Below are 27,933 nucleotides of genomic sequence, written 5' to 3'. Positions count from 1 at the left end.
ATATTGTTCTCCCAAGTGCCATCCTCCACTTTCTTCTCACTCCACACATTCTCCATGGGTGATTCCACCCACTCACAATGCTTCACTTACCCTTCATATACTGGCTGTAGCCAACTCATCTCTGGGCAAGGGATTTGTCCTAAGCTCCAAACCCATGTACACACTTGCCTACTATATATCTCTACTCAGACGCCTAACAGGCATCTTAAACTTAACATGCCCCAAACTGGAATTGTTCCCAGCCTCATTCCCACCCTAGTCCCTGCCTGTCAATACACATGTTCCTCCATGTCTTTCCCTATCTCGCTAAGTGGCACCGCTAGCTGTCCTACTGACTCTGCTTTCCCCTGCCCGATACATCTCTGTCAGTCATCACTTTCACACTGATTTTAGCTCTCTGCTAACACTCTCATCTCTTGGCTTCATCCCCACCCTCACTGCCATCTCTCACCAGGATTAGCACAAGACCACCTTCAACCTGGTGTATCTGACTGTAGGTACTTCTTCCTCCACATGACCACCAGAGTATCTTTAGACAATGCAAATACTATCATGCTACTCTCCTACTTAAAATTCTTCACTCACTCTTTATTGCCCTCAGGCCAAAGCCTTTTATTATCTGGCTTCCTCTTCTCCAGCTTCATTCCTTGCTGCACCTCCTGTCACCTCGGCTATACTAAATAATCTGCCTTTCCCCCAAATTCTCCATGTTCTAGTTTTTTGCATGGTCTCCCCTTGCATAGAGTACCTCTCATTATGTATCTGAGCTGTATTATGTTTCCCATCCTGTGTGTTCTAATTCCTGGATAGACCGTCCTATATCCACCATCTCCACCTGCCTAATTCATTGTCTAAAGCCATCATTAGAGGGAAGTTTGTAGCACAAAATGCCTATATTAGAAGAGAAGAAAGGCCACAAAGCCATGACCTCGGCTTCCATTTTAAGAGACTGGAGGGAAAAAAGGTAGATAAAACCTAAAGTAAGCTGAAGAAAGGAAATAAAGATCAGAGCTGAAATCAGTGAAACAGAAAACAAGAAAAGAATAAAGGAAAAATCAATGCAACCAAAAACTGGTTCTTTGAGGAGGCCAATAAAATTTACAAGCCTACCAGACTAATAAAAAAAGAGAGAAGACAAAAATTATCAACATCAGCAATGAGAGGTGACCTCGCTACAGATTCTATAGTTACTAATATGTAAGAAAAGAATATTATGAACTTTATGCCAATAAATTTGACAATTTATGTGAAATAGGGGAATTTCCACTACAACCAAAGCTCACCCAAGAAGAAATAGATGACCTGAATAGCCCTATATATCTATTAAAGAAATTGAATTTATGGTTATAATCTTCCCCACAAAGAAAATTTCACTAGAAAATTCTACCAAACATTTCAGAAAGAAAAATATATCAATTTTACACAAACTCTTCCAGAAAACTGAGAGGGAGAGTACTTCCCAATTCATTCTATGAAGTAAACATTATGTGGTATCAAAGCCAGACAAAAATCTAACGAGAGAAGAACAATAAAGGCATACATACATAGATGTATAAACTCAATAGAATTTTAGTAAATCAAGTCCAACAATATAAAAATGATAATACATCATGACCAAGTGCAATTTGTCTCAGGAATTCAACAGTTGGTCTAACTGTTGAAAAGCAATCAATATAACAATCTATATGAACAGACTAAAGAAGACAAACCATGTGATCCATTCCTAATTTTAAAATCTTTCAGAAAACAAGAATCAGAAGGGAACCTCCTCAACCTGACAAAGAGCATCTACTAAAAATCTACAGCTAACAATTTATGCAATGGGAAAGACTGAATTATTTCCCTAAGATCAGGAACAAGGCAAGGATATCCACTCTTACGACTTCTTTTCAACATTGTACTGGAGGTTCTGGCCAGTGAAATAGGGAAAGCCAGATAAACGAAAGGCATCCATAATGAAAAAGTAAAGTGTCTTTATTTGCAGAGGATATGATTTATGTGGAAAATCCTACGGAATCTACAGCAAAGCTACCAAAACTATTGTGAGTTTAGCAAGGTTGCAGTATTCAAGGTCAATACAAAAAAATCTATTGTACTTCCGTATATTTGTAATGAGCAAGAGTTTGAAATTTTAAAAATGCACTTTAAAATAGCATAAAAAATTATAAAACATATGGAAGATTGCACACCGATAACTCCTTGGCACATAATAAATACTTATTATGGTACTTAATAATTACTGAATGAGTAAATAAAGGAGTAGGGTCTAACCTCAAGATCATGCAGTCTGACTCCAGAGCCTCTACTGCCCTTTCACAACAAATACAGTAAATATTTTTTGTTTCTAATATAAATGTATTATGTCTTTGATTTAAGTTTTACTGTTTAATTTCCACAAATACCAATAATGTCTTTTTAGTAACAGCTACCATATGCCTAGAACCTTCTAGCATTTGGTGACAATGAAATTTGAATACTAAGGGAAAAATCTTAGTTTGAATCTAAAAACATCTTAAGAATTCCTTCACCTTGGGCACCTGGGTGGCTTAAGGGCCTGCCTTCGGCTCAGGTCATGATCCCAGTGTCTTAGGGTCGAGTCCAACATTGAGCTCCCTGCTCAGCAGGGAGTCTGTTTCTCCTTCTGCGCCTCCTCCTGGCTCATGCTCTCTCACTCTCTCAAAAATAAAATAAAATCTTTAAAAAAAAAAAAAAAGAATTCTTTCATCTTGGGGCCTCCTGCGTGGCTCAGTCAGTTGAGTGGCTGAGTGGCTGGCTCTTGGTTTCAGTTCAGGTCATGATCTCAGGGTCCTGACCCTGCTTGTCCCTCTCCCTCTGCTCCTCCTCCCCTGGAATAAATAAAATCTTAAAAAAAAAAAAAGAATTTCTCACTTTAGAACAATGAGAAATGGTGGCCAAGAGCATTGGCTTAACAATGAAATGACTGTGCCAGTTACCTATTTCTGCAAACTTGAAAAGAATGTCTTGTCACAGACAACCTCCTGCAAAAATGTCAGCATGGCCTTATTTTCAATGGTTGGCCACCTGTATATGTGTGAACATTTCCCTATTTTGAATCAGAGCAAAAGTAGTCAGTACTCAAGGTTATTGGCAGATGCAATAAAAGTTGCAGCTGCTGACGTAGCGTTATCCTCTGAAAGGTAGCGATAGAATCTGAGCACAGCGTCTCAGCCGTGCATAAAAGGAATTTAAGGAGTATGGCAGGCATTCTCCGGCAGCAGCCAGAACAGTGAAAGGAGTTCTGAGTGTGGGTTTGGGACCTCCTTTCCATCTCTAATTTTCTTAGTTAAGGCAGAGCCTTCAAGTGAAAGCAAAGTTCCCTCAGAAGACAAGGTAACAGGGTGGGAAAAACTATTATAATGCAATATTAAGTTTAAAATGTAGGATAGAAAATTACATGCAGGTGAGTGTATCTCTGGCTACAATAGTGTTTGGCTGAAGAAGCAGATATTTCTGAAAATGAATTCTTTTATTTTTGAAAGCTTCAGCTCCCCCCCTTTCAAAAAGGTTTTATTTATTTATTTATTTATTTATTTATTTATTTATTTATTTATTTTAGAGGGGGTGGGGAGGAGCAGAGGGAAAGAGAGGGAGCAAATCACAAGCAGACTCCGCACTGAGAACAGGGCTGATTAGGGGCTCCATCTCCTGACCCTGAGATCATGACCTGAGCTGAAACCAAGAGCTGGGCTCCCTACTGGCCTAGCCACCCAGGTGCCTCCAGCTTTCTCCCCTTCTATCGTAATCATAGGATGGTAGTCAGGACCACTCCTGAGTTCTCCAAGCACATATAAGAGATTGTTTCATCCTACATGGTCTAATTCCCTGATCAGATCAATCATAAGACTCATCGTGCAGGGCATGGAGATGGGCAGCTGCCTGGTCTCAGTGTACTGTTTTCTGACCATATATACTTGGCATGTGACAGCTAACCTAAGTGCCTGGATCTGTAATGATGTCACAGATCGCCTGGACAATATCTACATGGGGAGGATTATTTCCCCATAGGTCATTTCTCTAGGGATGCTTCAAAGAGGGAAGCACATGTTCAAACTGACCTGTAAACATAGCCCAACAGTTAAATGGCAGCTGGAGGGACACGTCAGGGGCGAGTTGCATGACTTAACAGTCAGCCTCTCTATACTAACAACCAATTTTAGGGATCTTGGAGATAGTTATGAAACTATTCTGAGCTTTGGCACAGTGGTCTCCCAACCTGCTGTTACTAACCCCATAACTAAATCAGTGAGATTTAATGATAAAGAAAGAACAAGGATCTTTCCAACTTGATGTTTTGCTATTGAATGAACTTCTATTGCTATACTATAAATGCTTTTATTTATTTTTTTTAAAGATCTCCTTTATTTATTTGAAAGAGACAGAGGTAGCGAGAGCGCAAGAGCAGGGGGGAGAGGGAGAAGCAGGCTCCCTGCTGAGCTGGGAGCCCCAATGTGGGGCTCAATCCCAGAACCCTGGAACCATGACCTGTGCTGGAGGCAGATGCTTAACCGACTGAGCCACCCAGGCATCCCTATAAGTGCTTTTAAAAAGAACATATTTAATTTCACAAGTAATGTGATACTGATTACACACACAGAGATAATATATATTTATACTGCATTTTGAAAGGTTTCCTTCCAGACCTTGTGTCAACAAAGGGTCTTAGTCACTTTTCCAATGAAGACATACAAATGGCTAACAGACACATGAAAAAATGTTCAAAATCATTAGCCATCAGGGAAATTCAAATCAAAACCACACTGAGATACCACCTTACGCCAGTTAGAATGGCAAAGATAGACAAGGCAAGAAACAACAATTGTTGGAGAGGATGTGGAGAAAGGGGATCCCTCCTACATTGTTGGTGGGAATGCAAGTTGGTACAGCCACTCTGGAAAACAGTGTGGAGGTCCCTTAAAAAGTTAAAAATTGAACTACCCTATGACCCAGCCATTGCACTACTGGGTGTTTACCCCAAAGATACAGACGTAGTAAAGAGAAGGGCCATATGCACCCCAATGTTCATAGCTGCATTGTCCACAATAGCCAAATCATGGAAGGAGCCGAGATGCCCTTCAACAGATGACTGGATTAAGAAGCTGTGGTCCATATATACAATGGAATATTACTCAGCTATCAGAAAGAACGAATTCTCAACATTTGCTGCAACATGGACGGCACTGGAGGAGATAATGCTAAGTGAAATAAGTCAAGCAGAGAAAGACAATTATCATATGATTTCTCTCATCTATGGAACATAAGAACTAGGATGATCGGTAGGGGAAGAAAGGGATAAAGAAAGGGGGGGTAATCAGAAGGGGGAATGAAACATGAGAGACTATACTATGAGAAACAAACTGAGGGCCTCAGAGGGGAGGGGGGTGGGGGATTGGGGGATTCTGGCTAGGCTCAACCTTTTTGAAGAGTTCTCTAAAATGATATTGCTGATGAACACCTGTAGTGTATAGAATTGTTGATGCACTATATTGTACACCCAAAATTAGTAACACTGGGTGTTAACCATACTGGAATTTAAAAACAGATAAATATAAAATGATATTGAACTATTCGATATTCTACGTCCCTAGCATTCAAATAGGTCACTTCATGTATACTTTGGTGTTGTTAGTTGCAGAATGTCTTTCTGCCCTACGAAATTGAGGGGAGAACCATCAGATTCATAGGAATTCATTAAAGATTTATTAAATTAAAATTTTCTAATTGCTAAAGTCTGTGAGTAGCCGGCTTTCTTCCTTCCTGACTCAATCTGTATACACAGAAAAATACTCCTGGACTAGAGTTTTTTCCTCCATTTGTCTTCTCTAACTCTTCAGGCATACTAATCCCCTCGGGTGGAAGAAGTCTCAAACCCTAATACACACCACAGGTTTGGCATTCAAAAATTATTTTAACCTAATTTTCTTCTTATACGTTGTCAGGAAGGCAAACCTGGACTGTATTTAGGTATATGTAGGCCACTAGATTGCCTATCTGGTATTGCACTTTTGCTGAAAATCACTAGAGTAATAAACAACAGGAGACAAAGTTTAGACAAACAACTGATGGTCTGTTCATAAATGAAGCCGCGGAGGGCAGCTTCCAGAACTCTTAGGTCTGGATTCATTTTGCAGCATACTCAACCCCGCCCCCAAGCCCAGTATGTGTTTTAACCAAGGAAAAAAATGCAATCTTTTATTTGCTGAAAGGCACACAAAAAGAAGCCCACGAACATAAAGCAGACTCAAGGGCCACGTTCTCTTTTCCCGTCAACATAACTTGCTCAGGCCCCTCTGCCGCTTCGACCTCAAGCCTCACCAGGCCGAGCTAGTAGCGCGAACACCCGACGCTTTTCCCTACAGCTCCTGTAAGGACACGTGTTCTTCCAGCCAAGCCTGGCGGCTGGACCCGGAGCCCCGCCGCGCCCCGCCTTCCCAAGTTCCGCCCCGCCCACAGCCTCGCCAGCCAATCGCCCCCCAATGCGCAGCCCCGCCCCGCCCCTCCGGCCCAGGCCCGCCGCCTTTGTTCTCCCTCACTCCCTCTCTCAGCCTGTGCGCTCCCGGCAAACCGAGTGGCAGCCGCTGATTGGTGGCTGCGGCGCAGCCAATCAGAAGGGGGCACCTCACGTTAGGGCTCGGAGCTTTAAACGCGCGAGCCGCGGGGCGCGCGGAGGAGGACGGGGAGGAGGGCCGGGGCGGAGGGCGGCGCCGCGGGGCCCCGACGCGCAGCGAGGCGCACGCGGCCCGCACCCCCAGTCCGTCTGGGATTGGCCCGCCGGTGGCTTCTCCGCCCCCAGCCCGTTGCTGGCGAGGACTTCCTGGGGGGTTTTTTGCCTTCCCTCCCGTTTCGCTGTAGAGGCGAGGGCTCGAGGTCCGGCTGCGTCCAGGGGCTGTTGGGAGGCCGCGCTGCGCACTGTCGTGATGAGGCTCCGGAAAGCATGCCTGCTGCTTCTGCTCCTGGCGCTGGCGCAGCTACGGGCCGCAGCGAGCGCCGGGGGGCCGGACGAAGGTGAGCTGCCCGGCAGCGGGCCGGGCCTTATGGGCCGCAGGGACCTGTAAGTGGGGGCCGGGGTGGCTGCGACCCGGGACCGGTGGGTTTCATGCGGAGCCCTTCCAAAACTGACGTCTGGTGCCAACTTGCTGGAGTTTAAGAGCAGTAGCGGTGAGCGGAATCGCTTAGGAGATCCCGGGAGAGGAAGGAGGCGGAGGCCTCCTAGCAAGCCCCCTGCCACTGAAGCTGAGGGCGCGGAGAGGGTGCCAAGTGCCTTTTTTGCAGCTGGCTCCTTCGTGATCGCGCTCAGATTTTACTCGGGTTCGGGTCGACTGCTCGCTTTTGGCAAGGGGAGCTTGGGAGCTGGTTAAAATTTCCGGGCGAACACGCCCAGGGAGCTTGAACAAGAGGGGGCCGCTGTTTTCAAAACAGGTCTTAGAGAAGAGGCGAGAAGACCTGGTAGGAGCTCTCCAGGGCAGACGTGGGCAGCAAGCGTCTTTTAAAAATGTAGTTTGTAGATTTGGAAATAAATAGCTCATGGATATTGGTTTGAGGGAGAAAGGGACAACGGCTTGGTTTGCATTTGTTAGAAACCAAAGGTTCCATTCCCTCTGCGGCCATTTATTCAATACCTACTATGTGCCAGTTACTGAGCAGGGTTCTGGGAGTATAGGATGAGCGTGGCCACCACGGCCCATAAAGCTCCCGCTCTAGTAGGAGCACTGGACAGCTACTAGTCATTATTGCCACATTTTTCTTGGAAACCAGCTAGCAGAAAACAAATGGCATAAGAGAAATTCGATAAAGAGAATACACTAGTCAAGAAAAGAATGCTGTTCCTAGAAAACAGGCATCACATTCCTGGTCTTAACTTTCTTCCTCTCTGGCCTTTCTCCTGATGACAGATTTTGCCAGCTAGTTTGTTCCAATATAAATAAACCCCATTTTCTGACAGTGTGTAGGGGAAGTGTGAACTTTATACCCTTTCAAACAGATTGAGTAACTTCTGTGTGGGTCACTAATTCAAGTCTAAACCCAAATAGAAAGGGAAGTAAGAACAAGCACTTGGTGATAAAGACACCTCCTGAGAGGAAGTAGAAAGCAGCGTGGCCTTCAGGTGAATTTTGGGACCTTTATCCAAATCACCTGATGCTTTTTTAAATACAGAGTCCCAGGGGTGCCCTGGTGGCTCAGTTGGTTAAGCGTCTGCCTAAGGCTCAGGTCATGACCTCAGGGTCCTCTCTGCTCAGCGGGGAGCCTGCTCCCTCTCCCTCTGCTTGCTGCTCTGCTTACTTGTGTTCTCTCTCTCTCTCTCTGTTAAATAAAATCTTAAAATAAATAAATAAATACAGAGTCCCAAAATACACCAAAGCAGATTGCAGGGGTCAGCCCTGGAATCTGCAGTTTAAACATGTTCTTCATTGATTCACATGCAAGTTAAACTTTGGGGGGCACCTTAAGTTTGAGGACCAGTGGGATGGAGGGTCATTTTTGGAATGTTGCTGAAAAGCAAAATTGTTTTGTCTTGACTTTGATTTAGTGATTCTGTTTTGAGGGGCTTCTTAAGAGGCCTGAGACAGTGGCAAACTTGGGTGCATGCCAAGGGTTATTAGGACCTGCAGGTTTATTATTTGGGTGACAGTTCGCTAATGCTGTGAAGGCCCCGGGAAGCAGCTGCCTCTGGGTTGAGCCCAGGAACCTCTGGAGTTGTCATGGTCATGGCAGGTCTTCCAGGGCACTGTCCTCTGGCAGGGTTGGGCTGGGGGGAGTTCTAGTCCCTACCTTGACCCTTTCCCATCCCTGAGGGCATCCTTGGTCCTTCACTTTCACAGGTAACTTGTCCTGCAAATTTATTTTGGGGCCACATTTCTCTCCCACTGCAGATGTTCTAAGTCTTTCGGTTTTGTTTTTGTTTTGTCTCTCTTACGTTTCAGATTCAAACATCCCAGTGGTGTCAGGGCCACAAAAGACAACACCCTCTCCCCCCCAAGAATATGGTTACTAAATAGAGCTTAAGCTGTGGTGGTGCAGGCCTTAGGTGGTGGGGCTTTCTGTGCCTCAGATCAGAAATCACCTGTACTTTTCCCATCTTTCCAGCTAAAACAGTGAAAGAAAATACTTTGATGCTGGTTGTTGCCTGTTTTTATCTGGGATTGGTTTAGATTTAAAAGTTAAGTGAAGATCCACTTGTGTGTAGTGCTAATGAACTGTCCAGCCCCTCTCTTTTCATTCCTGAGAAGTAATTATCACATGATTCCACCTAAAGCTTTGGGCATATTGGGAAACAATCTGAGGTGACAAGAGAGCAGCTGAGTGGTCAGGACCCTCCACTAAGTAACTTCGTGATCCTTGGGCAGGTGATCACCCTGTCTGTGCCTTAGTTTCTTCATCCGTAAAGTACATGTAAAGTGTCCCTCAAGGGGTGAGAGAATGTGTTTACGAGCGCAGCACGGTGCCTGGCACTTAACAAATAGCTGCTGTAATGATTTGTCTGATGACAAGTTTCTCTTTCTCCATATTTAATGTCAGCTTCAGTGTTGACCTAATGGTAGAGTTTATCCAACTGCTCTAGGCGCTAAGCCGGTGGGGACTGAAGAGTGAGCAGCTGAGGGAGTAGAGCAAGGACATCTTGGAAGGAGCTGCCTGCATCCAGGCTGGGCAGGGCTCCGGTGTTATCGTCAGAGGTACTGTTGAGAGTGGACAGGAATCGCAGAGGCCTTACCAGGTGGGCTAAGCAATGTGGAGGTGATGTGGGCGGCTTCATTGGCCTCATACTGAGGTTAATGGCACCCATCCAGAAGATGCTAGAAGGCTGTGGATATATTTTCTGTCCTAGAATGTCCAGCCTTAAAAGTGAAGCCCAGTGAAAAAATTGTCTCCCTGTTAAAATGTGGGATATTTTCCTTGCAGGGATGTGTGGCTTTCTAGTAGGTAGGAATATAGAGCCAGCACCCTCTCAGGTCACAGAGGGTCCAGTCCCAGGGTTATCTGCAGGCTAGGAAGGACTGGAAAGGTAGGGGCATGCCTTAATGCATTTGAGAGTCTTTAATAATGTGGGGCAGGTTCTGTCATTTTGTTTGTTCTTTTAAAAAAAAAAAAGTTGGGTTATTTATTTATTCCAAGTATCAAGAAATGAGTTCACTCTTTGGAGCTCTGTCCCGTGGCCTCTCAGGGACACCCACTGGATCCTGAGAGCTCTGCCACTAGTGGTGCTCACAGCCCACATCAGGCTGAGCGTAGGAAAGAAGGCAGGTTTCCTTGTCCTTTTTTTGTAAAATTCACCTTATCCCAGTGCTTTGAGTGGATTGTCGAGTCCCTCTGCCTCCCCCCGCTGTCTCTTCTAGCTTAAAGTGCGGATTAAGTACCCTAGATCGTTCTTTCCATCCAGTGCGCCCGTCTTTCCGTCCGCCTACAAGTTAATCTGCTTCCCGTATTGGCCAGAGCCGTCAGGCAGTGAGATCGGATCTGCGGGGCCCACAAGCCCTGCCTAACTGTCCTCAGCAGGCCGTCCAGCCTGTGGGAAGCATCCAGATCGGAGGCCGCGGGTGCAGTGCCTCCTAGGCCCCTGACCTGGAGCAGAGACCCTGCAGAACGTCCCCGCATCAAGTCCTCAGCTTTGCAGCCACCACACAGGTCATTCTGGGTAGGACTTTTCAAATGTTGAGTGGTCAGAGTAGCCTTTTGGAAAGCCAGGGTGACTGCTTGTACCACAGGCCACAACAGGAAAGCTCAGTGCTTGGTTCTTGCCTTGCGGGGTGGCTGTAGGCAGTATTTCCAGAAGCACCTAGAAGCCCTGGCCAGCTAGTATTAAACTCAGGTTCCCCAGAGCACTAGGTGCTCAGATTCACGAAGACCTGGGTGTGGAGTGTTGGCTGCCCATCACGGGGGGAGAGGGACTCTGTGTAGGCCACCAGCCTAAGGGGCGAAGATGGGGGTTGAGCCCGCATTGTATTCCCCAGGTCCTGCCCTCCTCCACATCCAGGAGGTCGGATGACAGTGCTGGGGGCCCGGGCCTCTGCAGGCCTGTCCTCCCCTAGATTTCTTGCTGTGGCGGAGGGAGGCAGGGGCAGATGCTAGAGAGCCGTGGCCCCTGGGAAACCGGGAGTCCGCTTGGTTTGTACTTCTCAAATTGGTGGCTTTTCTTTTGGGACTTTAGAGGCCTTTCTTCCTCCCCCACAAAGGAGGAGAACTTTACCTTAGGCTGGAGAGACAGACATGGAAGTCAGGGAGAAACAGCAGGATGTGTAAAGGGACATGATGCAGCAAAGTGTGGCTGCTGGTGGATTTTTGCTTTGCTTTTTGTAGTTAGTTTGCAGCTTGGTAGATTTTCACGAAAAGGAACAGAGCTGCTACGCCACCCAGACCGGTTCCCTGGCCTGTCCCAGCAGCTGTGGAGCCAGCCCTGGACTCGTTAGGGGCAGGGTGAGGGTGGGGCAAGTCCCTGAGGTTCCCGGATCCTGAGGCTGACTTCATCCTCCGCCCTCAACACAGAAGCATCAGAGTTGCTTTATCTCCTGAGAAGCATCTCAGGAAAGAATAATTGTTCCCTTGACATGATCTGGCCGCAGAGTTCATGCATTTCGGGGCCCAGCTGCATTTGGCTGGTGAGACTGCCGCGGGGGAAGCCGGTGACAAGAGCTGCCGTCCCATGTTTCCTTGTATCTGTCGTTGGGCAAGATAGTCCCTGAAACCTGGGTAGTAAGCTGAACTCACTTGCTTGTGCTCTGGGAAGAGAGCTTTGCAAGGCAAGGCATCCGACGGAGGTGCGATTTGTTGTGTAATTTTGATGCACATTGACCCTGTAAATCTTTAAAATTCTTTGTGGGATAACTCCTACCCTGGGCATTACTCTGGGGTGACTCTGTAAGTCAATAAAATTCCCCACCCTCTTCCCTGCACACTTCAGTCTCTCTCTAAAGGACCATGAAACCTGTGGGGCTGGTTTTTGTGCATATGAGGTAAAATGCCACCCTCTTTCAGAAATGGAATTAGTTAGTAGTCCATCCTCCAGAATGAAAAGTCGAGTGTGAGTCCTTGTGTCCTGTGGGTGCTGTTTTGGGAGCCGGGCAGCCATTTGTTCACGGGAGACTGAAGGAGGCCCGACCTGTGCAAAGCATAGTGCGTGAAGAAGAGGAAGGTGTTGGTGAAAGTTAGCTCCGCCCTGGAGCACAAACGTGGGGTAACCGCAAAACGAAGTGCCTTAGAGCACAAAGCATGGGATGTGGATAAAGGAGCCTTGCTATGGGGTGAGGCCTGGAGAGCCTGCAGCGGGGCGGTGCTGGGGACTGGATCAGACCCCAGAGTGGGGAGGAGGGGCTGACGGTTAGGGTCTGCCCAGCCTGGGTGGGAGGCATGCCGAGCCAGGCTGCCGGGGGGCTCCATTTGCAGCCTCAAGTCCTGCCCTCAAGTCTTGCTGGGGCATTTAGACTTTAACTTCTATTTTGCAAACATCTTTGTAACTGGGACCTCTGTTCAAGTGAACTCCTAAGTGGCGACCCAATATGCAAACTTTGGAGCAGAATTTCTGGGGTAGGGGAGACCTGATGTCCCCACTGCGGCTCGTGGTGGCCCTCAGGGGCCCCTCAGGACTCATGACACATTTGGAAGGTTTGGGGTTCTAGGAAAGTTTTTAAGGAGAAGAGTCACCAATTTCCTAACCAGTCTGGATATTTTCTGCTCAGATTCTTCTAATAAAGAAGATGCCATTGAGGATGAGGAGGAGGAGGAGGAGGACGACGACGACGATGACGAGGATGACTTGGAAGTCAAGGAAGAAAATGGTGTCCTGGTCCTGAATGACGTGAACTTTGATAACTTCGTGGCTGACAAAGACACGGTGCTGCTGGAGTTCTATGCTCCATGGTAAGGACCCTCGTTATCCCACCAGCCTGGACGAGGGGTACATCAGTGCTCACATGCTTGACGCCTCACGGACCTCCAAACCCTGTGATGGGGGGAGTGTGGGTGCAGGAACCCCAGGAACTCAGCATCCAGTGAGCCAGCCCTCACGGAACGTGGTCCCTAGCAGTTTAAAATAGGAATGTGTCCTCTGGGGCGCCTGGGTGGCACAGCGGTTAAGCGTCTGCCTTTGGCTCAGGGCGTGATCCCGGCATTATGGGATCCGAGCCCCACATCAGGTTCCTCCGCTGGGAGCCTGCTTCTTCCTCTCCCACTCCCCCTGCTTGTGTTCCCTCTCTCACTGGCTGTCTTTATCTCTGTCAAATAAATAAATAAAATCTTTATAAAAAAAAAAAAAGAATGTGTCCTCTGGTAGTTACAGCTGGGGTATGGGTATGTGATGACATGGAGACCTGTGTTGGTGACAGACCCGTCCCTGGCTACAGGTTCTGCCCTGACCCATCTCAAGGCCACTTGCCACCCTGCCTCTGCCAGTTGCTGCCCAGGTGCAGGTGTGGCCCGCGGGTGGTTTCCAGTATGGGAAGACACACCATCCCCGGGGGCAGTGGGCACCCCACTTGTCCTGTCCTGTCCTTCACCCTCGTGGGCCCTTCCTCCTCACCTCTGCTGCTGGTCTTTATCTCATAATCCCTTCTTGTCTTTCCTCTTTGCCCTGCCCTCTTTGGTTCACTTTGGAGACAGAATAGTTAAGCTATACTTTGTTTTTGGTCCAGTGCGTGGTGTTCAGGCATGAGGCGTTTTGTATAAAATATCTAAATAGTCCTTTGAAGAGGTCTGTGAGGTCATAGTGTTTTGTAGATCAGTACATCTCAAACTCTGGTCTTGTGAGTCCAAATAGCTTTTTATGTGGGTCATGGCTATCTGTAGTTACCATATTAGACATTAGAACTGAGGCATTTCCATATTAACTCATCTTTAACAATAAACTTTCCATGTTAACATCAGTATGTTGACCTTGTGGTCAGTCATGTAGCCTCTGGAAAACTCACTGTATGCTCTGAGGGAATGAGTGAAGAAGGCCAGAAAGGTCTTTTGTAAAGAGTTTTTTTACTTCACAGACCCCATGCGAGGAGTCCCTGGACGAACTTTGAGAAGCTTATGGAAGTCTGAGCCCAGGCCAGAGCTGGAGTTCCTGCCTCCATCTGTCTGGCTCCAGCCGCCTTGGCTTCCTTGTTGTCTTACCTTGTGTGTCTCCTCTTAACTGCAGTCGTTCTGGTCCTGGCGCCCCTGTTCCTGAGTGCATTGCTGGATGTAAGTCTCCATGGGTAGAATTAACCTGCTTCTCCTTCCCAGGTGTGGACATTGCAAGCAGTTTGCTCCAGAATATGAAAAAATCGCCAGTGCCTTGAAGGAGAACGACCCTCCCATTCCTGTGGCCAAGATCGACGCAACGTCAGAGTCGGCACTGGCCAGCAGGTTTGATGTGAGCGGCTACCCCACCATCAAGGTCCTTAAGAAGGGGCAGGCTGTGGACTACGAGGGCTCCAGGACTCAGGAAGGTGAGTGGAGCCTGTGCTCCTGGGGGAGGCGGGGCTAGGACTCTCTTCCCACTGGAAAGTAGAAAGGGGGATGTTTGGATAAGAGAGAGGAAGATAAGTTGGTGGGCTGGGAGTGGCCCCAGGAGCACCAGCTTCTGGGAGTGCTCCCTGCTGGAATGTTCCAGGTAACTGAGATCAAAGTAAATTTGTCGTAGGGTAGGAGGGGTGTCTTCTCATTTCAGACTGTGAAACTCAAGATCCGGAGCCCTTGTGTTACGTGACACACAAGGCCGCGGTTCTAGGAGGTGCCCTAGAGCAGTGCTGCTCGTGTTGACCCTTGTCAGAGTCACTTGGTGGGCTCCTGAAGCCAGTGCTGAGCCCTATCTCCTGCCTCCCAAGTCCCTAAGTTTCAGGTCAGGCTCCCAGGGCTTATCTGAAGCTGTGGGTTCAGAGCCCTGTGTTGAAAACCCCTGATGTGGGGAGCCAGGCAGTTCTCCAAAACCAGGCCTGATGGGTCCCTGCCTGACTTACATTAGGCACAAAATAAAATTTTTTTAAATGAATGAACAAATAAGACGGTGGTATCTTCCCCATATCTCTTAGTCACTAGAAAAAACCCATCACGTTACAGTTTCCATTCCCAGTGTGGCATAGTGGACATAGCGGTATCTGCATGTCCCCTTGTGTCCTGGACACGTGTTTTCCCTTCGCCAGGCCTTGGGTTCCTCATCTGAGAACCAGGGGTGACTTGGATCTGATTTTGGAGTTCCCTTCGAGCTGGCAGAGGGCCTGTCCTGTGCCCCCCCTAGGGATTGTACCCACTGCAGGCGCATAAGGAAACATCACAGCTGTTAACGCTTGCTTTCACATTGTCTGCTGACTAGTTCATACGTTTATGGGGTTCAGAATTCAAGGGGCTAGATAAGAGTCTTTCCACCCAGACCCTGGCTGTCCAGCTCCCGCCTGGGAAGGCGGCTCGTGTAACAAGTTTCTCCTGTGTCCTTCAGAGATACTGTGGGCACGTGAGAGCAAATGTATGTGTATGTGTGTCATTTCTCACAATTGTTAGCATATCTTTTTTTTTTTTTTTTTTAAGATTTTTATTTATTTATTTGACAGAGATAGAGACAGCCAGTGAGAGAGGGAACAAGCAGGGGGAGTGGGAGAGGAAGAAGCAGGCTCCCAGCGGAGGAGCCTGATGTGGGGCTCGATCCCAGAACTCCCGGATCACGCCCTGAGCCGAAGGCAGACGCTTAATGACTGAGCCACCCAGGCACCCCTGTTAGCATATCTTAATCGCCATTTGCACCTTCACGTTTTACTTAATGAAAAATGTCTTAGCCACACCAGCACATAAAGGAACTTCATCTGAGCACAGGCATAAAGCCGTGTCCGTATTGTTTGAAAGTGAACAGGCTTGTGTGTTTAGAGGTCCGTGCCCAATGTTTGACCGCTAGAGGTGGGGCTCGCTGGGGATCTCGAGAGTGGTGTTTGCCAAAGGGGGCTCCTTGGGCCGCTGGCCTCCCCGACACTGATGGACTCGGGCTTTGGGTGTGGGCCGGGACCAGGGCTTCCCGCCGTGTTGGTGCCGCAGAGGTGCCGCTGTACACACTTCCGCCGGAAGCCGCCTGCTTTGCAGGAGTGGTTCTCAGCTCTCGCTTCTTGGCCATTGCACAGCAGAACAAAAAAAGGAGAAAAAAGAAAAACGTGAAGTTTGCCACCAGTGCTCCTAAGAGCCACTTGGAAGGTGCCTTGTGAGAGTGTGTTCTGTGTCCCACTCCCGTCATTGAGTCTGTCCCTGGGGCACGAGGCCACTACCTTCCCCGTGATGCTGATGCAGCCTGAGCAGTGGGGGCCGTGCTGCTCTCTTCATTTTTCTTGATTTTTTGCACGTCGTGACGTGCTTGTGCCACATTGCGTGGCTAGATGCATAGGTCTTTGTACGTGAGGAGGGGACGCCCTCGAGACTGCTTGTGGGCACTCACGGTCGGCTGCGGGGAGATGCGCTCGCAGTTAGCACCACAATCTGGCAGGAGCAGGGCCTCTCTCGTCAGCTTGGTCTTGGGCTGTCAGAGAAGCCGCCAGGCAGTGGAAGGATAGGGAAGAGTGGACCCTCATACCCTGAACTGTGGCCTCAAACTGCAGAGTGGCACTGGCTGGAGATGCAGCTGGATTTTAGGGAATCCCATTTCCTGTTCTCCTTGGCCCTGCCGCTTCTCCGTCCTCTCCTCCCCACCTGCCTTTGCGGGGAGGGTCTGCCTGTGCTCAGGCTTGTTTGGTTTCTTTCAGAAATCGTTGCCAAGGTCAGAGAGATCTCCCAGCCCAACTGGACGCCTCCACCAGAAGTCACGCTTGTGCTGACCAAAGAGAACTTCGATGAAGTGGTGAATGACGCAGACATCATTCTGGTGGAGTTCTATGCCCCGTGGTAAGATGGTGTCCGTCCCGTGTTGCTCAGATATTGACGAGCTCTGTCCTGCATTCGGTACTACCCCAGCCACTGGGCAGGGGCGTCAGGGACCCCTGCGCGTGAGGCAGAGCCGAGAACAAGGGGCTGCCCTGTACCCATCATGCAGAAAAGCTGATGTGTCTAGGAGAGGGGTAGTATTTTCCCAGGGGTGGGACGAGGTAGACAGGCCTATAGCTCAGAGGAGCGTGAAGCCTGGGAGACAGAGCAGGGCTGCCACCACCGTGGGCAGGGCTGTGGTAACTGGTGGCCTCAGGCTGCCTGCTCCAGCCTTGCTGCCTCCTGAGGTGTCTGAACGGTGGTTTTATCTCAGCTCGTGGCAGAGATGTTCTGGAGCGAATCTTGGAAGGTGACCCTCAACCTTGCTTCACCTTCCAGACGTGTGCCCTTCTCATGTTCGGGCCTCCGGGTTCCCGCAGTTCTGTCTCCTCCATTCACCCTGTCTCCTGCCTCTCTCGCCCCCAAATCCTCCATTACAACTGGGCCTCTTGTAGGAGAGAAACAGCAGAGCCCAGCTGGGGGGTCCTGAGGAGCTCTTGTTTGGGGGCAGCGGCCCGAGGACATGGTTGGGATTGAAGCCTGCTCTCTGTCAGAAAACAGGAAGCCCCAGCTCTGCCGAGGAATTGGGCCAGTTCCTTAGAGTTTAGCAGGGACGTGGCCTACGTGTCCCCAGCATGTGCAGGAAACAGCTGGTTCTGGCCCCAGATAGTAGGTGATGACATCTCATCGAGGAGAGCAGCGCAGAAATGATCAAGGTGGGAACATGCAGGAGCAGGAATCCGGTGGGTCGGGACCCGGATGTGGGAAAGAAGATGCCAGAAAGGCAGTCGGAGAGTGGGGGAGAGTGGCTGATCGAGGTGCCGGCTTGGGAGCCACGATGCTGCGTTTCTCGTGCTTCGTGAGGAGAGGAGGGAGGCGTGGGCAGCTGGAGGAGACAGCAAGGCAGGCCATCTTCAAGGGAGATGTGAGTGTCGTGGCCAGTGCTCTGGGAAGACTGTCGTCTGCTCCAGGTACTGTCTGTTGGTGACTTCATCCTGGGTCATGATTCTTGAGCAGGCTTGTGTTTGTCAGGGTGGGTGGTGTAGACCAGAATCAGGAATGTGACCATGGGGCGAATGACAGTGACCCAAGGCTCTGGACCTCTGCAGCATAAGGCACTGCCCTTGGTCATCGTAGGGTGTGCGTACCCAGAGGGGACAGATGGGCGGGGGCGGGAGGAACACCTGGTGCACTCGGAGAGCAGGGGGGCCCATGAGTTGGTGAAGGTGTTGGAGGACAAACAGCTACACAGGGATGTCTCTCAATGAGTTACGGATCCTACATCGTACTTGCCCGGAGCTAAGTTCAGCAAGCTGCTGTTCACGTCACATGCTCAGGAAATGCTTAGAGAGCAAATGCCCCTTGTTTCTGACGCTGCGGAGAACGTTATCCTCTCCTTGCAGACGGTTTACATTCTGTAGGGCACAGCCGGGAGGTGCCCTGAGGACCTTAATGTGAGACTGTGCTTCGTTCAGCTCGGTCTGCAGAGCCTGTGATTGGCGAGGCCCTTGCCCACGTGGGTCTGCAGAGCCTGTGATTGGTGAGGCCCTTGCCCACGTGGGATCCGTCGGTTCCTGCCGTACACACAGGCTATTTTAAGTTGTCTCCGTTCCCAGTTCCCTTGGCTCAGGCCCACCTTCTCCTGCCCTGTGTTCATTGTTCTGGCCCCGGGCTTTTGTTACGTTGTCCCTCCCCTCACCCACCCTTGATGAGCTCAGGTCCACTTCCTCCCTCTCTGTCCTATCCCAGATCAACTGTCACATCCTATATGAAGCCACCCCTGTCTTGGTGTCCTCACCTGTCCCGACTCTCCAACTGAGAGAATCTTCCTTCTTAGGACATTGTCTTTCTTAGGCTTTCCCACATTACATGTTCCTGCCTGTGTCACGTGCATTTGTCACACGTATGTGTGTGTGGTGTGCGTCCTCTTGTTGTGTGAGCACCAGTGCCAGTGATGTCATGCTGGCCTCCAGAGGGGCCTCTCTCTATGCCCTCACCTGGGAGACCTTCGGAGGTTGGCTGGATCGAACCGAGTTGCTCGGGAACACAGGTTGGGTTTTGCTGCCTCCTCGGATGGGAGGCCGGGTCCATGATGGAACAGGCGCTTCAAGGACTGATGCTTCTTGTAGGTGTGGACACTGCAAGAAGCTGGCCCCCGAGTACGAGAAGGCCGCCAAGGAGCTGAGCAAGCGCTCCCCCCCAATCCCCCTGGCCAAGGTCGACGCCACTGCGGAGACAGACCTGGCCAAGAGGTTCGATGTCTCTGGCTATCCCACCCTGAAAATCTTCCGCAAGGGAAAGCCTTTTGATTACAACGGCCCACGGGAAAAATATGGTAGGCTGCCTCCCAGTCCTGGCTCAACAGGGAGGGGGAGCAGAGCTGTCCCGGGGGAGGTGGGGGCAGGGAGAACAGTGGAGCCCCGAGCTCCTCCTCAGGCATGTGCTTTGCTCCCAGGTATCGTGGACTACATGATCGAGCAGTCCGGGCCACCCTCCAAGGAGGTCGTGGCTCTGAAGCAGGTCCAGGAGTTCCTGAAGGATGGGGATGACGTCATCATCATTGGGGTCTTTAAAGCAGAGAGTGACCCAGCCTACCAGCAGTACCAGGATGCTGGTGAGTAGTGGTCCTCTCGGCTGGACGATACGTACCTGCCCAGGCTATGATAGGTTTCTGGGGAGCCTGCTGATTCTGTGGGAAACTCCTGGGGCGGCAGTTTAAAGGATAGCTTGATTAGGAATTGAGATAGCATCTGTGGGGAACAGGCTTTCCTTTCTGGGGTTGGGGCTAGAGTAGAGCTTAGTCCCCCGTTGCCTTGATTACACCTGGGAGATAGGATCTCATACTGAGTGGATGGGTGTGCCAGCTCCCTCCTGGCCTCTGAGGGGAGGGCAGGGGCACGTCAGAGTCATCCAAGTTCATTGTCTCCCTCCCTGTCTTTCCAGGAGCCCCTTCCCAGCGCCTCTGCAAGGGGCAGCGTCTCGACCAGAAAATGAGGGTTTCTAAGTCAGATTCGGGTTCGAGTCCTGCCTCTGCCAGTTACTAGCATGTGAGCGCAGGTGGTGACTTGATCTTTTCTTTTAAAATGTACTTCATTAAATAATCGGCTGTGGAGATCTTTTCTACTTCAGGAGGTTGTTCCATTGAGGTAATGTGGACGAAGCACCTAGTAAGGCTAGCGTCCACGAAGTGCTGGCCCTGAGAGGGGGAGTTATTGGGAACAGCTGTCCCAGGGTGTGTCCTGTGGGGGCAAGTGGCACTCCCCCTGTCCTGAGATCCGTCGTCTGCTCCTGCCTGGTGGCAGGTGTACTTGCTGTCCTGCCTGACCCTAGGTTATGAAAGAGAGACGTTTTCTTTCAGGAAGACTGAGGATCCTCTCCGTCCTTGTCAAGTTCCTTCTGAGCGCCCTCCGCCCCCACACCCCCACTCACGTACCACAGATGGCTTGGTTTTCTGTTTTAGAGGAGTAATCACAGTCCTGTAACTGCACCGATGGCCGCCTAGTGCTGGTTCCGGTGCCGCACAGAACAGCTGTGCATGTGTCAAGTGGAGGTTCACGTGGTAAGGCTGAGAGCAGAGGGAACTTCCGTGTCTGGGGCCGGGGCCAGAGTGGAGGTGCTTCGTCAGTCTTTATTGGTTAGGTAGCCTTGTCATCTCCTTGGAACTAGCCGGGAAGAATCTTGACGAGGGAGACCCCAGTCTCCCCCGTGGCTGCGAAGTAGGCCGCCACAGTTCTACAGAGGAGAGACTGTGGCCCGGGGAGGTGAATCACTCACGTGCCTAAAGTCACACCATTCACAGGTCTCAGAATTGAGATTTGAATCTACTTCTGGCTGATTTTAAAAGCCGCCTCCTACCTCCCCCAAAACGTGTTTCCAATAACCCGGTGGGGAGGCCCACCCTCTGGAGTTGGGAGCACCTCTGACATCTTACCCAGTGTTTGGATCACAGACTCGGCTCAGGACAGAGCAGAGACTGCGGTGCGCTCGTCCAGGGGATATCGGGCAGGGGTGGGCAGGCTGGCCTGGTTCTGTTCGTCTTACAGGAACGCAGCACACTCACTGGTATACATGTTTTCGAGCTGCTTTTACCCCACAGTACAAAGTTGAGTGGCGGGGATGGTATGGCCTGCAAAGCCAAAGATCTTGTCTGGCCCTTTCCAGAAAGTTTGCCAGCCCCTGTTCTCAAGTGTCCTTAGACAGTGGGGTTTCATCTTGAGAGTTTCACGAGATTTAAATAAAAGTATATATAGCAAAAGAATTGCAGCCCACAAATAGACCAGCCACCAATCCAAGGAGAGGTTGGGTGTGGAAACCCACCGTGTGGCTACGGGGAATGTGGTGCCCACCTGTTCTCACGGACCATCTGTGGCTTTCTCAGCATTGGAGACAGCTCCTGACAAATTAGCTCTAAGCTGTTCTGTGAACATTTGGTTTGCTTATTATTTTGGTTTTTTAAAAAAACAACTTCTAAGCTAGAGGCTCTAAGGTGTTATACCTACACCAGGTTGTAAAATGCAAACTTCCTTTGGGTGTTTAAGCTCTGGGCATTGTCCACGCAGAATTCACGGTGCTAATTCCGGTCTTCACAGGGCATCAGCTGGGGCTGTGAGTTCAGCTTCGGTCAGTGATGCAATTTAATAAACTGTGTATTTATCATTCTGTTAATTTCTCAGCGAACAACCTGAGAGAAGATTATAAATTCCACCACACTTTCAACACTGAAATAGCAAAGTTCTTGAAAGTCTCCCCGGGGAAGCTGGTCGTAATGCAGCCTGAGAAGTTCCAGTCCAAGTACGAGCCGCGGAGCCACGTCATGGACATTGAGGTGAGGCAGGGCCGTCCGGAGTCACAGCAGCCTGGGCTGCTTTGTTTGTATTTACCTTGCAGTGAGTTAACATACAGTGTCTGAAAGCCTCCGCTGTGTTGTACAGCCAGGCTTTTGGTCGGCCTGAGGCTACTGGTCGAGCAGTGGCTGGGGATCTGAAGCAGATTTTGCTCTGTGCTTCAGACAAGTAGGTTCTGGACTGCCCTTCCCAGCGCCCTGATCCCCGCGGTAAAGGTGCAGGGTCCCGGGCGGCTGAGGATGCCGGCGGGGTGGCCTGTGATTTATTGCACCTGCCAGAGTTGCTCCCTCTCTGCTCCTCCTGCAGGCCAGCGCCAGCCTCCCCCGGCGCTCAGCCGCTGTGGCTCTGGCCTGCGTGTCTGCCATCATCCCTGGCAGGACGTGCTCCTGGGTCTGAGTTCAGCCTCCTTAGTCAACAGGCGGCTCAGGCGCTGAGCTACAGAGTGACGGCAGGCCTCTCTTCCTTGGCTGGAGCTGTGGAGAGTAGCGCATGGGTTTGGCCTTCCTCCCCCACCTCCCTGGGGCCTGCCCAGCCCACATCTTCTGAGTATGACTTCCGAGTGTGACGTACTCACCTTGGGGAGGGTGGAGGGAGCTTCTGGCCCAGGCTAAGCCTGGATACAGCTTCATGTCCCGAGTGCTTCATGGGGGCCCAGTGCTGCAGTGAGCAGATCTCCGGATTTGGAAGAAACCTTCTGTCTCGAAGCCAGAGCTTTCCTTTGATAGATGGGAATGCAGAGCAGTGAGCCGTCTGCCTGGCTCCCATAGCCAGCTGGGAGCAGGGTGAGGGGAAGGGCTGGGCCATGACCCTCGCTGTTTAGGCAGAGGGCTCTCATGGGACCTGAAGGAGGTGATGGGCAAGGCGGGGTGAGCTCCGCGTGGGCCACAGGGAGCAGCCACGCCCGTTCTGATCCATTTTTGTGAACTGGGAACACAGGGGGCCTTGGAGGGGCTGCCCTGAATCCCTGACTCCTTGGAGCCTAAGCCCCGTTGCCCCTTCTCAGAGTCTGGTGCACATCCTTTCATCTGCTGCTGCTCAGGCCCAGGGCCCCTCTCCCGGGACGTACGGCGGCTGCCCCATCTCCTGTCCCATCCACTGCCTCTCCTTCCATCCTTAGGTACTGACCCCGGGTCTAGAGATGGGCTCTCGTGAGCTGGGGTGCTGCAGACCCCAGGAGTCAGGCACATTCGGGGTGGTGTGCATGTCCCCGGGAAAGGGGTCTATAGCTTTCGACAGATTCTTGAAGGAGTCCTTGACTCCAGAAAGGTTAAGGCCGCTCGGTCTAGTCTGTATACACATCACTGCCTTTTTACTCTTCGTTTTAAATGGATTGGTATTACTCAGGTAGCACCTTTGTTGGAGAAATTATTTAGACTGCTTCATAAACATCGTACAGCAGTAAAATGCAGGTTTTTAAGAAGTGGTTATGGAGGGGCGCCTGGCTGGCTCAGTTGGGGGAGCGTGTGACTCTAGATCTCGGGGTCCTGAGGTCAAGCCCCACGTTGGGTATAGAGATGACTTAAAGTATAAAGAAAAAGTGAATTTGGAATTCGGTACAAAAGGAAGACAAAGGCAGGGCAGGTGAGAGGGAGCCGGCTTGAAAGGCAGCCCAGGAATCGCTGCCATGAGAAGGAAGCAGCTCTTCGCAGGACGTGAGGCCAGATCGGCCCCGGAGTTCAGGGTTGGGCTTGTGGGTGGTACACGCTCGGTTGCAGAGCGGGTTTGCCTGGGCTCACTCTGCTTGACCCTTGACTTCACCTTCTGAGTGATGTTCAGTCTGGGGGCTGTCCTAAGGACAGCCTATGGCCCTGCTGTCACCTTCGGCCACTTTTCCAGCACTTTCCCCCCCACCCCATCATCCTCTGTGCTTTGTCCCCTGCGTGGTTCCTGCTGTTTCCTCCCCTGGAGCACCTTCCCCCTCCCACCTGGCAAGTCCTGCCATCCTGTCCCATCCCAACAGGACTCGGGCCCAGAGTGAAGAGTGCGGTGGTCACCATTTCTAGCTCTGCAGCCTGCGTGAGCAGCTCAGCCTGGCTGTGCCTCAGTTTCTTCTCCATAACGTGAGATGGCAGTGCCCACCCTTGGGTGCTTGTGAGGCTGGTGTCTGGAGGATCTGGCTCAGCATCTGTCTTAGCGTGAGCCAGGGGGCCCTGCATGGCCTTTGGGGCAGTCACCCCAGCCCCTGTCCCCAGACCACTGCACCCAGCTGGTCACGGGTGCTGCCTGAAATGTCCGTTGGGTTCATCTCACCTGGAAAACACCTGGAAAGCCTTAGGAACCAGCCTTAGGAGCCAGTGATACTGAGCCTGTCCAAGGACGGCCACCTGGTGCTAGACTGCTGAGCCCTCATGTGCCAGGCCGCCGGGCCTCATCGCAGGAGGGGTGGCCTTGGTTGGAGCAGCCTCCAGGCCCTGTAGCTCTCTCTGGCTCCATGGTCTTACCAGAGAGGAAGCGCTTTGGTGAAACGGGTGGTCATGGGTGTGGCCTCTCCAGGTAGAACTCAGAGTCCAACATGGCTTCTCGCCAGTGTGCGCACCTGGGCCTGTCTGCCTTCACCTCACATGCTGTGTCGTCGGTAAAATGCCCCCCAGGGGCTATTGTGAGGGTCAGATGAGGGGGAGAAGGGATCATTCCGCTCAGTTCAGCGGTGGAAACAGCTGCTCTCTGGAAGCCTGCCTTCCCCGAGTGGTTTCTGATTGACACCGACAGTGAGCCCAGACTCAGAGGAAAGGGCACGTGGTGTCCTCAATGGCCCCAGAAGCTCACTTAGGAGACACTGGAGGAAAGGAGCCCCAGAAGACCGCAGGGAATTACCAGGTGCGCTCCCAGAGCTGCTCACCTTCAGATGGCTCCTCCCCCACGCCTGGCCCTTCAGAGCAGATGTCTTCCTTCTCATCGGTGGCAGCAGAAGGTGGGGTGACATGAGCCCCGCTTTGTCCGACTGCTCCTCACCTGTCCCTGCTTTTTTGCAGAGCTCCACGGAGGGGGCAGCCATCAAGGACCACGTGTTGAAGTACACGTTGCCTCTGGTGGGTCACCGCAAGACCTCCAACGACGCCAAGCGGTACACGCGGCGCCCTCTGGTGGTCGTCTACTACAGCGTGGACTTCAGCTTCGATTACAGAGCTGGTGAGAGACCCCGGGACCTGTCCTGTTGGTGGGGCTCTGGCATTTAGGAATCCTGTCCCCAGGCCCTTGCAGGGTGGTGGCTAGGGTGGATTTTTTATTTATGCCTTCAAGGTGGTTTCCCTTGTGTATGTAGCTACCCCTTTTCCTTCCTTTTCGAGCCCGAGGCGAACTTGGTGCAGAGTCCAGAGCCCTCTTAGAGATGAGGCCACCAAAGCCTGGAGGCTTTCAGAGGCTGCAGAGCTGGGACTAGGCTGGCCCCTGACCCTTAGGCAGGCGGGGGCTTATGTCCTTGGGCTCACTGGGCTTTTGTGCGCTTGCTCACGAAGGTGGCTTTTCAGAAATGCTTCTCTCCAAGTTAGGCGTGAGCCTGGTCAGAGATCTGAGCCACAGGACTCTTCAGCTTGATCTCTGCGGCTCAGCTCACAGTGCTTGCTCCCATTTCAGCCACTCAGTTTTGGCGGAACAAAGTCCTGGAGGTGGCCAAGGACTTCCCCGAGTACACCTTTGCCGTGGCTGACGAGGAGGACTTCGCCACGGAGGTGAAGGACCTGGGGCTCAGTGAGAGCGGGGAGGACGTCAACGCAGCCATCCTGGATGAGGGCGGGCGGAAGTTCGCCATGGAGCCTGACGACTTTGACTCTGACGCTCTCCGGGAGTTTGTCAGAGCTTTCAAAAAAGGTGAGCCTTGGCCGCGCCCCCTTGGACCTCGTCCTGCTTCCCCACACGCAGCCTAGGGGTGGGGGGGGCACCCAGTTCTCCAACCCCATCTCCCCCACTCGCTTATTCTGCTGAGCCTGGCCCTGGGTTTCCTCTCCTATATCTGAGAGATAGGCAAATGGACATGGAGAGTCTCCATTCTTTTGCTTGCTGTTTTGTTTTTTTGTTTTTGTTTTTTTTTTTTACAAAAAGAAAAGGCAGGTATTTTAGAAATTTCAGGAAGCCTTACTTTAAAAGTATTTAAAGCAAAACAGGCTTTTGGAGCTAGAAATAAGATTTGTATACATGGAAAACTTGCTTTGAGGGATTAGACAGAGTATCTTTATTGGTCTGGTTGAGCACAGTGGCCCAGTTTCCTGGCACGGGCCAAGCTGTGGGCAGACCTTGCCCCACCGTCTGCTGTATTCTTGCTGCTTCTGACCACCGAGGCTTTCCGGCTCCCGGCAGCCCCTTTGCACCAGGTGGCACCTCTCATGGGACCGCCTCATTGGGTGGGACCTGGTGGCCCATCAGGCCTGGGGTGGGACCATTAGCATCCTCTCTGGCCTCTGCAGGGACTGGGGAGGTAGAAGGGGTGAAGAGACTAGAGAAATCAGGGGGTCAGCTTGGGGAGGCAGGGCCCCACCTGGCCCTGGTGTGTTTGACTTGCCCGTCCCCCTGCATGTCAGGCTCCCTGTCCGAGCCGGCAGAGCCCAGGGCCTTCTCAGCACTCACACCACTCCCCTCACTCCCCTACTTGCTTTCCTTGGCAGGAAAACTGAAGCCAGTCGTCAAATCCCAGCCGGTGCCCAAGAACAACAAGGGGCCTGTCAAGGTCGTGGTGGGGAAGACCTTTGACTCCATTGTGATGGACCCCAAGAAGGATGTCCTCATCGAATTCTACGCACCCTGGTGCGGGCACTGCAAGCAGCTGGAGCCCGAGTACACCGCCCTCGGCAAGAAGTACAAGAACCACAAGAATCTGGTCATCGCCAAGATGGACGCCACTGCCAACGACATCACCAACGACCGCTACAAAGTTGAGGGGTTCCCTACCATCTACTTCGCCCCCAGTGGGGACAAAAAGAACCCAATTAAATTTGAGGACGGAAACAGAGATCTGGAACATTTGAGCAAGTTTGTGGAAGAACATGCCACAAAACTGAGCAGGACCAGGGAAGACCTTTGAAGGCCTCGAGTGAGGTCTGTGGCGGGCGGGAGGGACCGGACACTGGAGCCCCCAGCAGCCGGTGGCCAGAGCCCCCGCAAGCCATACAGCTGGGGGGTTAGCGCAAGGGCAGGATCTCTTTGGTTTTTAATTTTTTTTTTTTTTTTTTTTTTTTAATACTCTGGGGTTTCACCTCATGCTCTGAATACTGAATAGGTAAGAAGGACTCCGTAGATTAGCCCAGATTTTTACAGAGGATACATCTATTTTTACCATTATTTGGGGTGTGATTTTTTTTTTTTAACCTTCCATTTTCTTTAATATATTTCTTCAAAGCAAATAAGTTGAATCTCTTCTGTGTGAATGTTTTTTTCTTTTAATTTAAAATTTAAGAAAACATTTGCCAAATCACATTGATTTTTTTTTTTGGCCTTTTATTTTACCATTGTCTGAGGAATTACTCGCTGGAGAAGATTTGTCCATGTGCTTTAGTTTTCATTTCTTCCTGTATGGCACAAGGAACTGTCACTGAGCACCCTGCCAAGGATGACATTTCAGCCCGACCTCTGGGCCGTCACCCAGTCCTGAGAGAGGCGGCATCCCTGCGCAGGACTGGGCGTCGCCGTGCCTTCTGCTTTCAAGCCAAGGACTGCGGGGAGAGGAGCAGCTCCCAGGTCCCCCAGACCCCGGGAGCCAGGTTCCAAGGCTCAGCCTCGGGGAGAGAGAGGCCCCCCCCACTTGGGTTAGGCAGCCCCACCTCTTCAGAATCAGTACTGCCTGAGGAGAGGTGACCCAGGGCACAGGTGGATACCTTAGGGTGATGGAAGAGATAGGGTAGGCTGTCGTGATGGAATAAAACAATTACTGAAAATGAAGCTCCATAACTGTGTCAGAGAACATCTCCATCCCGGAGCCTTGGCTGAGTTGAGGACCTAGGCTTGGCGGGGAGGGCTGGCCGGCCTGCGGGCTGCCTCAGACCCCTGAACATCCAGGGGATGGGGTATCCTCCTGACCAGGATGGAGGGCACCGGGGGTCTCCGCTCTGGTGTGTGGAGGTGAGCAGTGGCACCTTCGGACGGGATGCGGCAGGGACAGAGGCTGCGGGGACTGCCGGAGCAGTCCAGGGGCCTGGGAGGAGGGGTAGGGCAGGGCGGGAAGCTGGTGCAGCCCCGACACTGAGGTCCCGGG

General features: G+C 51.1%; 1 protein-coding gene across 1 annotated transcript; it reads left to right on the top strand.

The window, feature by feature from the left end:
- The first annotated feature begins 6,677 nt into the window (after positions 1–6,677).
- PDIA4 (protein disulfide isomerase family A member 4) lies at positions 6,678–27,626 on the top strand. Its single transcript, XM_002923767.4, has 10 exons — positions 6,678–7,023; positions 12,687–12,867; positions 14,218–14,423; positions 16,692–16,830; positions 19,038–19,243; positions 19,364–19,522; positions 21,582–21,733; positions 24,725–24,881; positions 25,326–25,559; positions 26,351–27,626. Exons 1-10 carry the CDS (start codon positions 6,936–6,938, stop codon positions 26,764–26,766), a joined length of 1,938 nt encoding a protein of 645 aa, XP_002923813.2. The 5' UTR covers positions 6,678–6,935; the 3' UTR covers positions 26,767–27,626.
- Positions 27,627–27,933: the final 307 nt, after the last annotated feature.

This window comes from Ailuropoda melanoleuca, chromosome 1, assembly GCF_002007445.2.
Source record: "Ailuropoda melanoleuca isolate Jingjing chromosome 1, ASM200744v2, whole genome shotgun sequence".
Lineage (NCBI taxonomy): Eukaryota > Metazoa > Chordata > Mammalia > Carnivora > Ursidae > Ailuropoda > Ailuropoda melanoleuca.
Note: the sequence above shows the minus strand (reverse complement) of the source record. Positions and strands in the feature narration are given on the sequence as shown.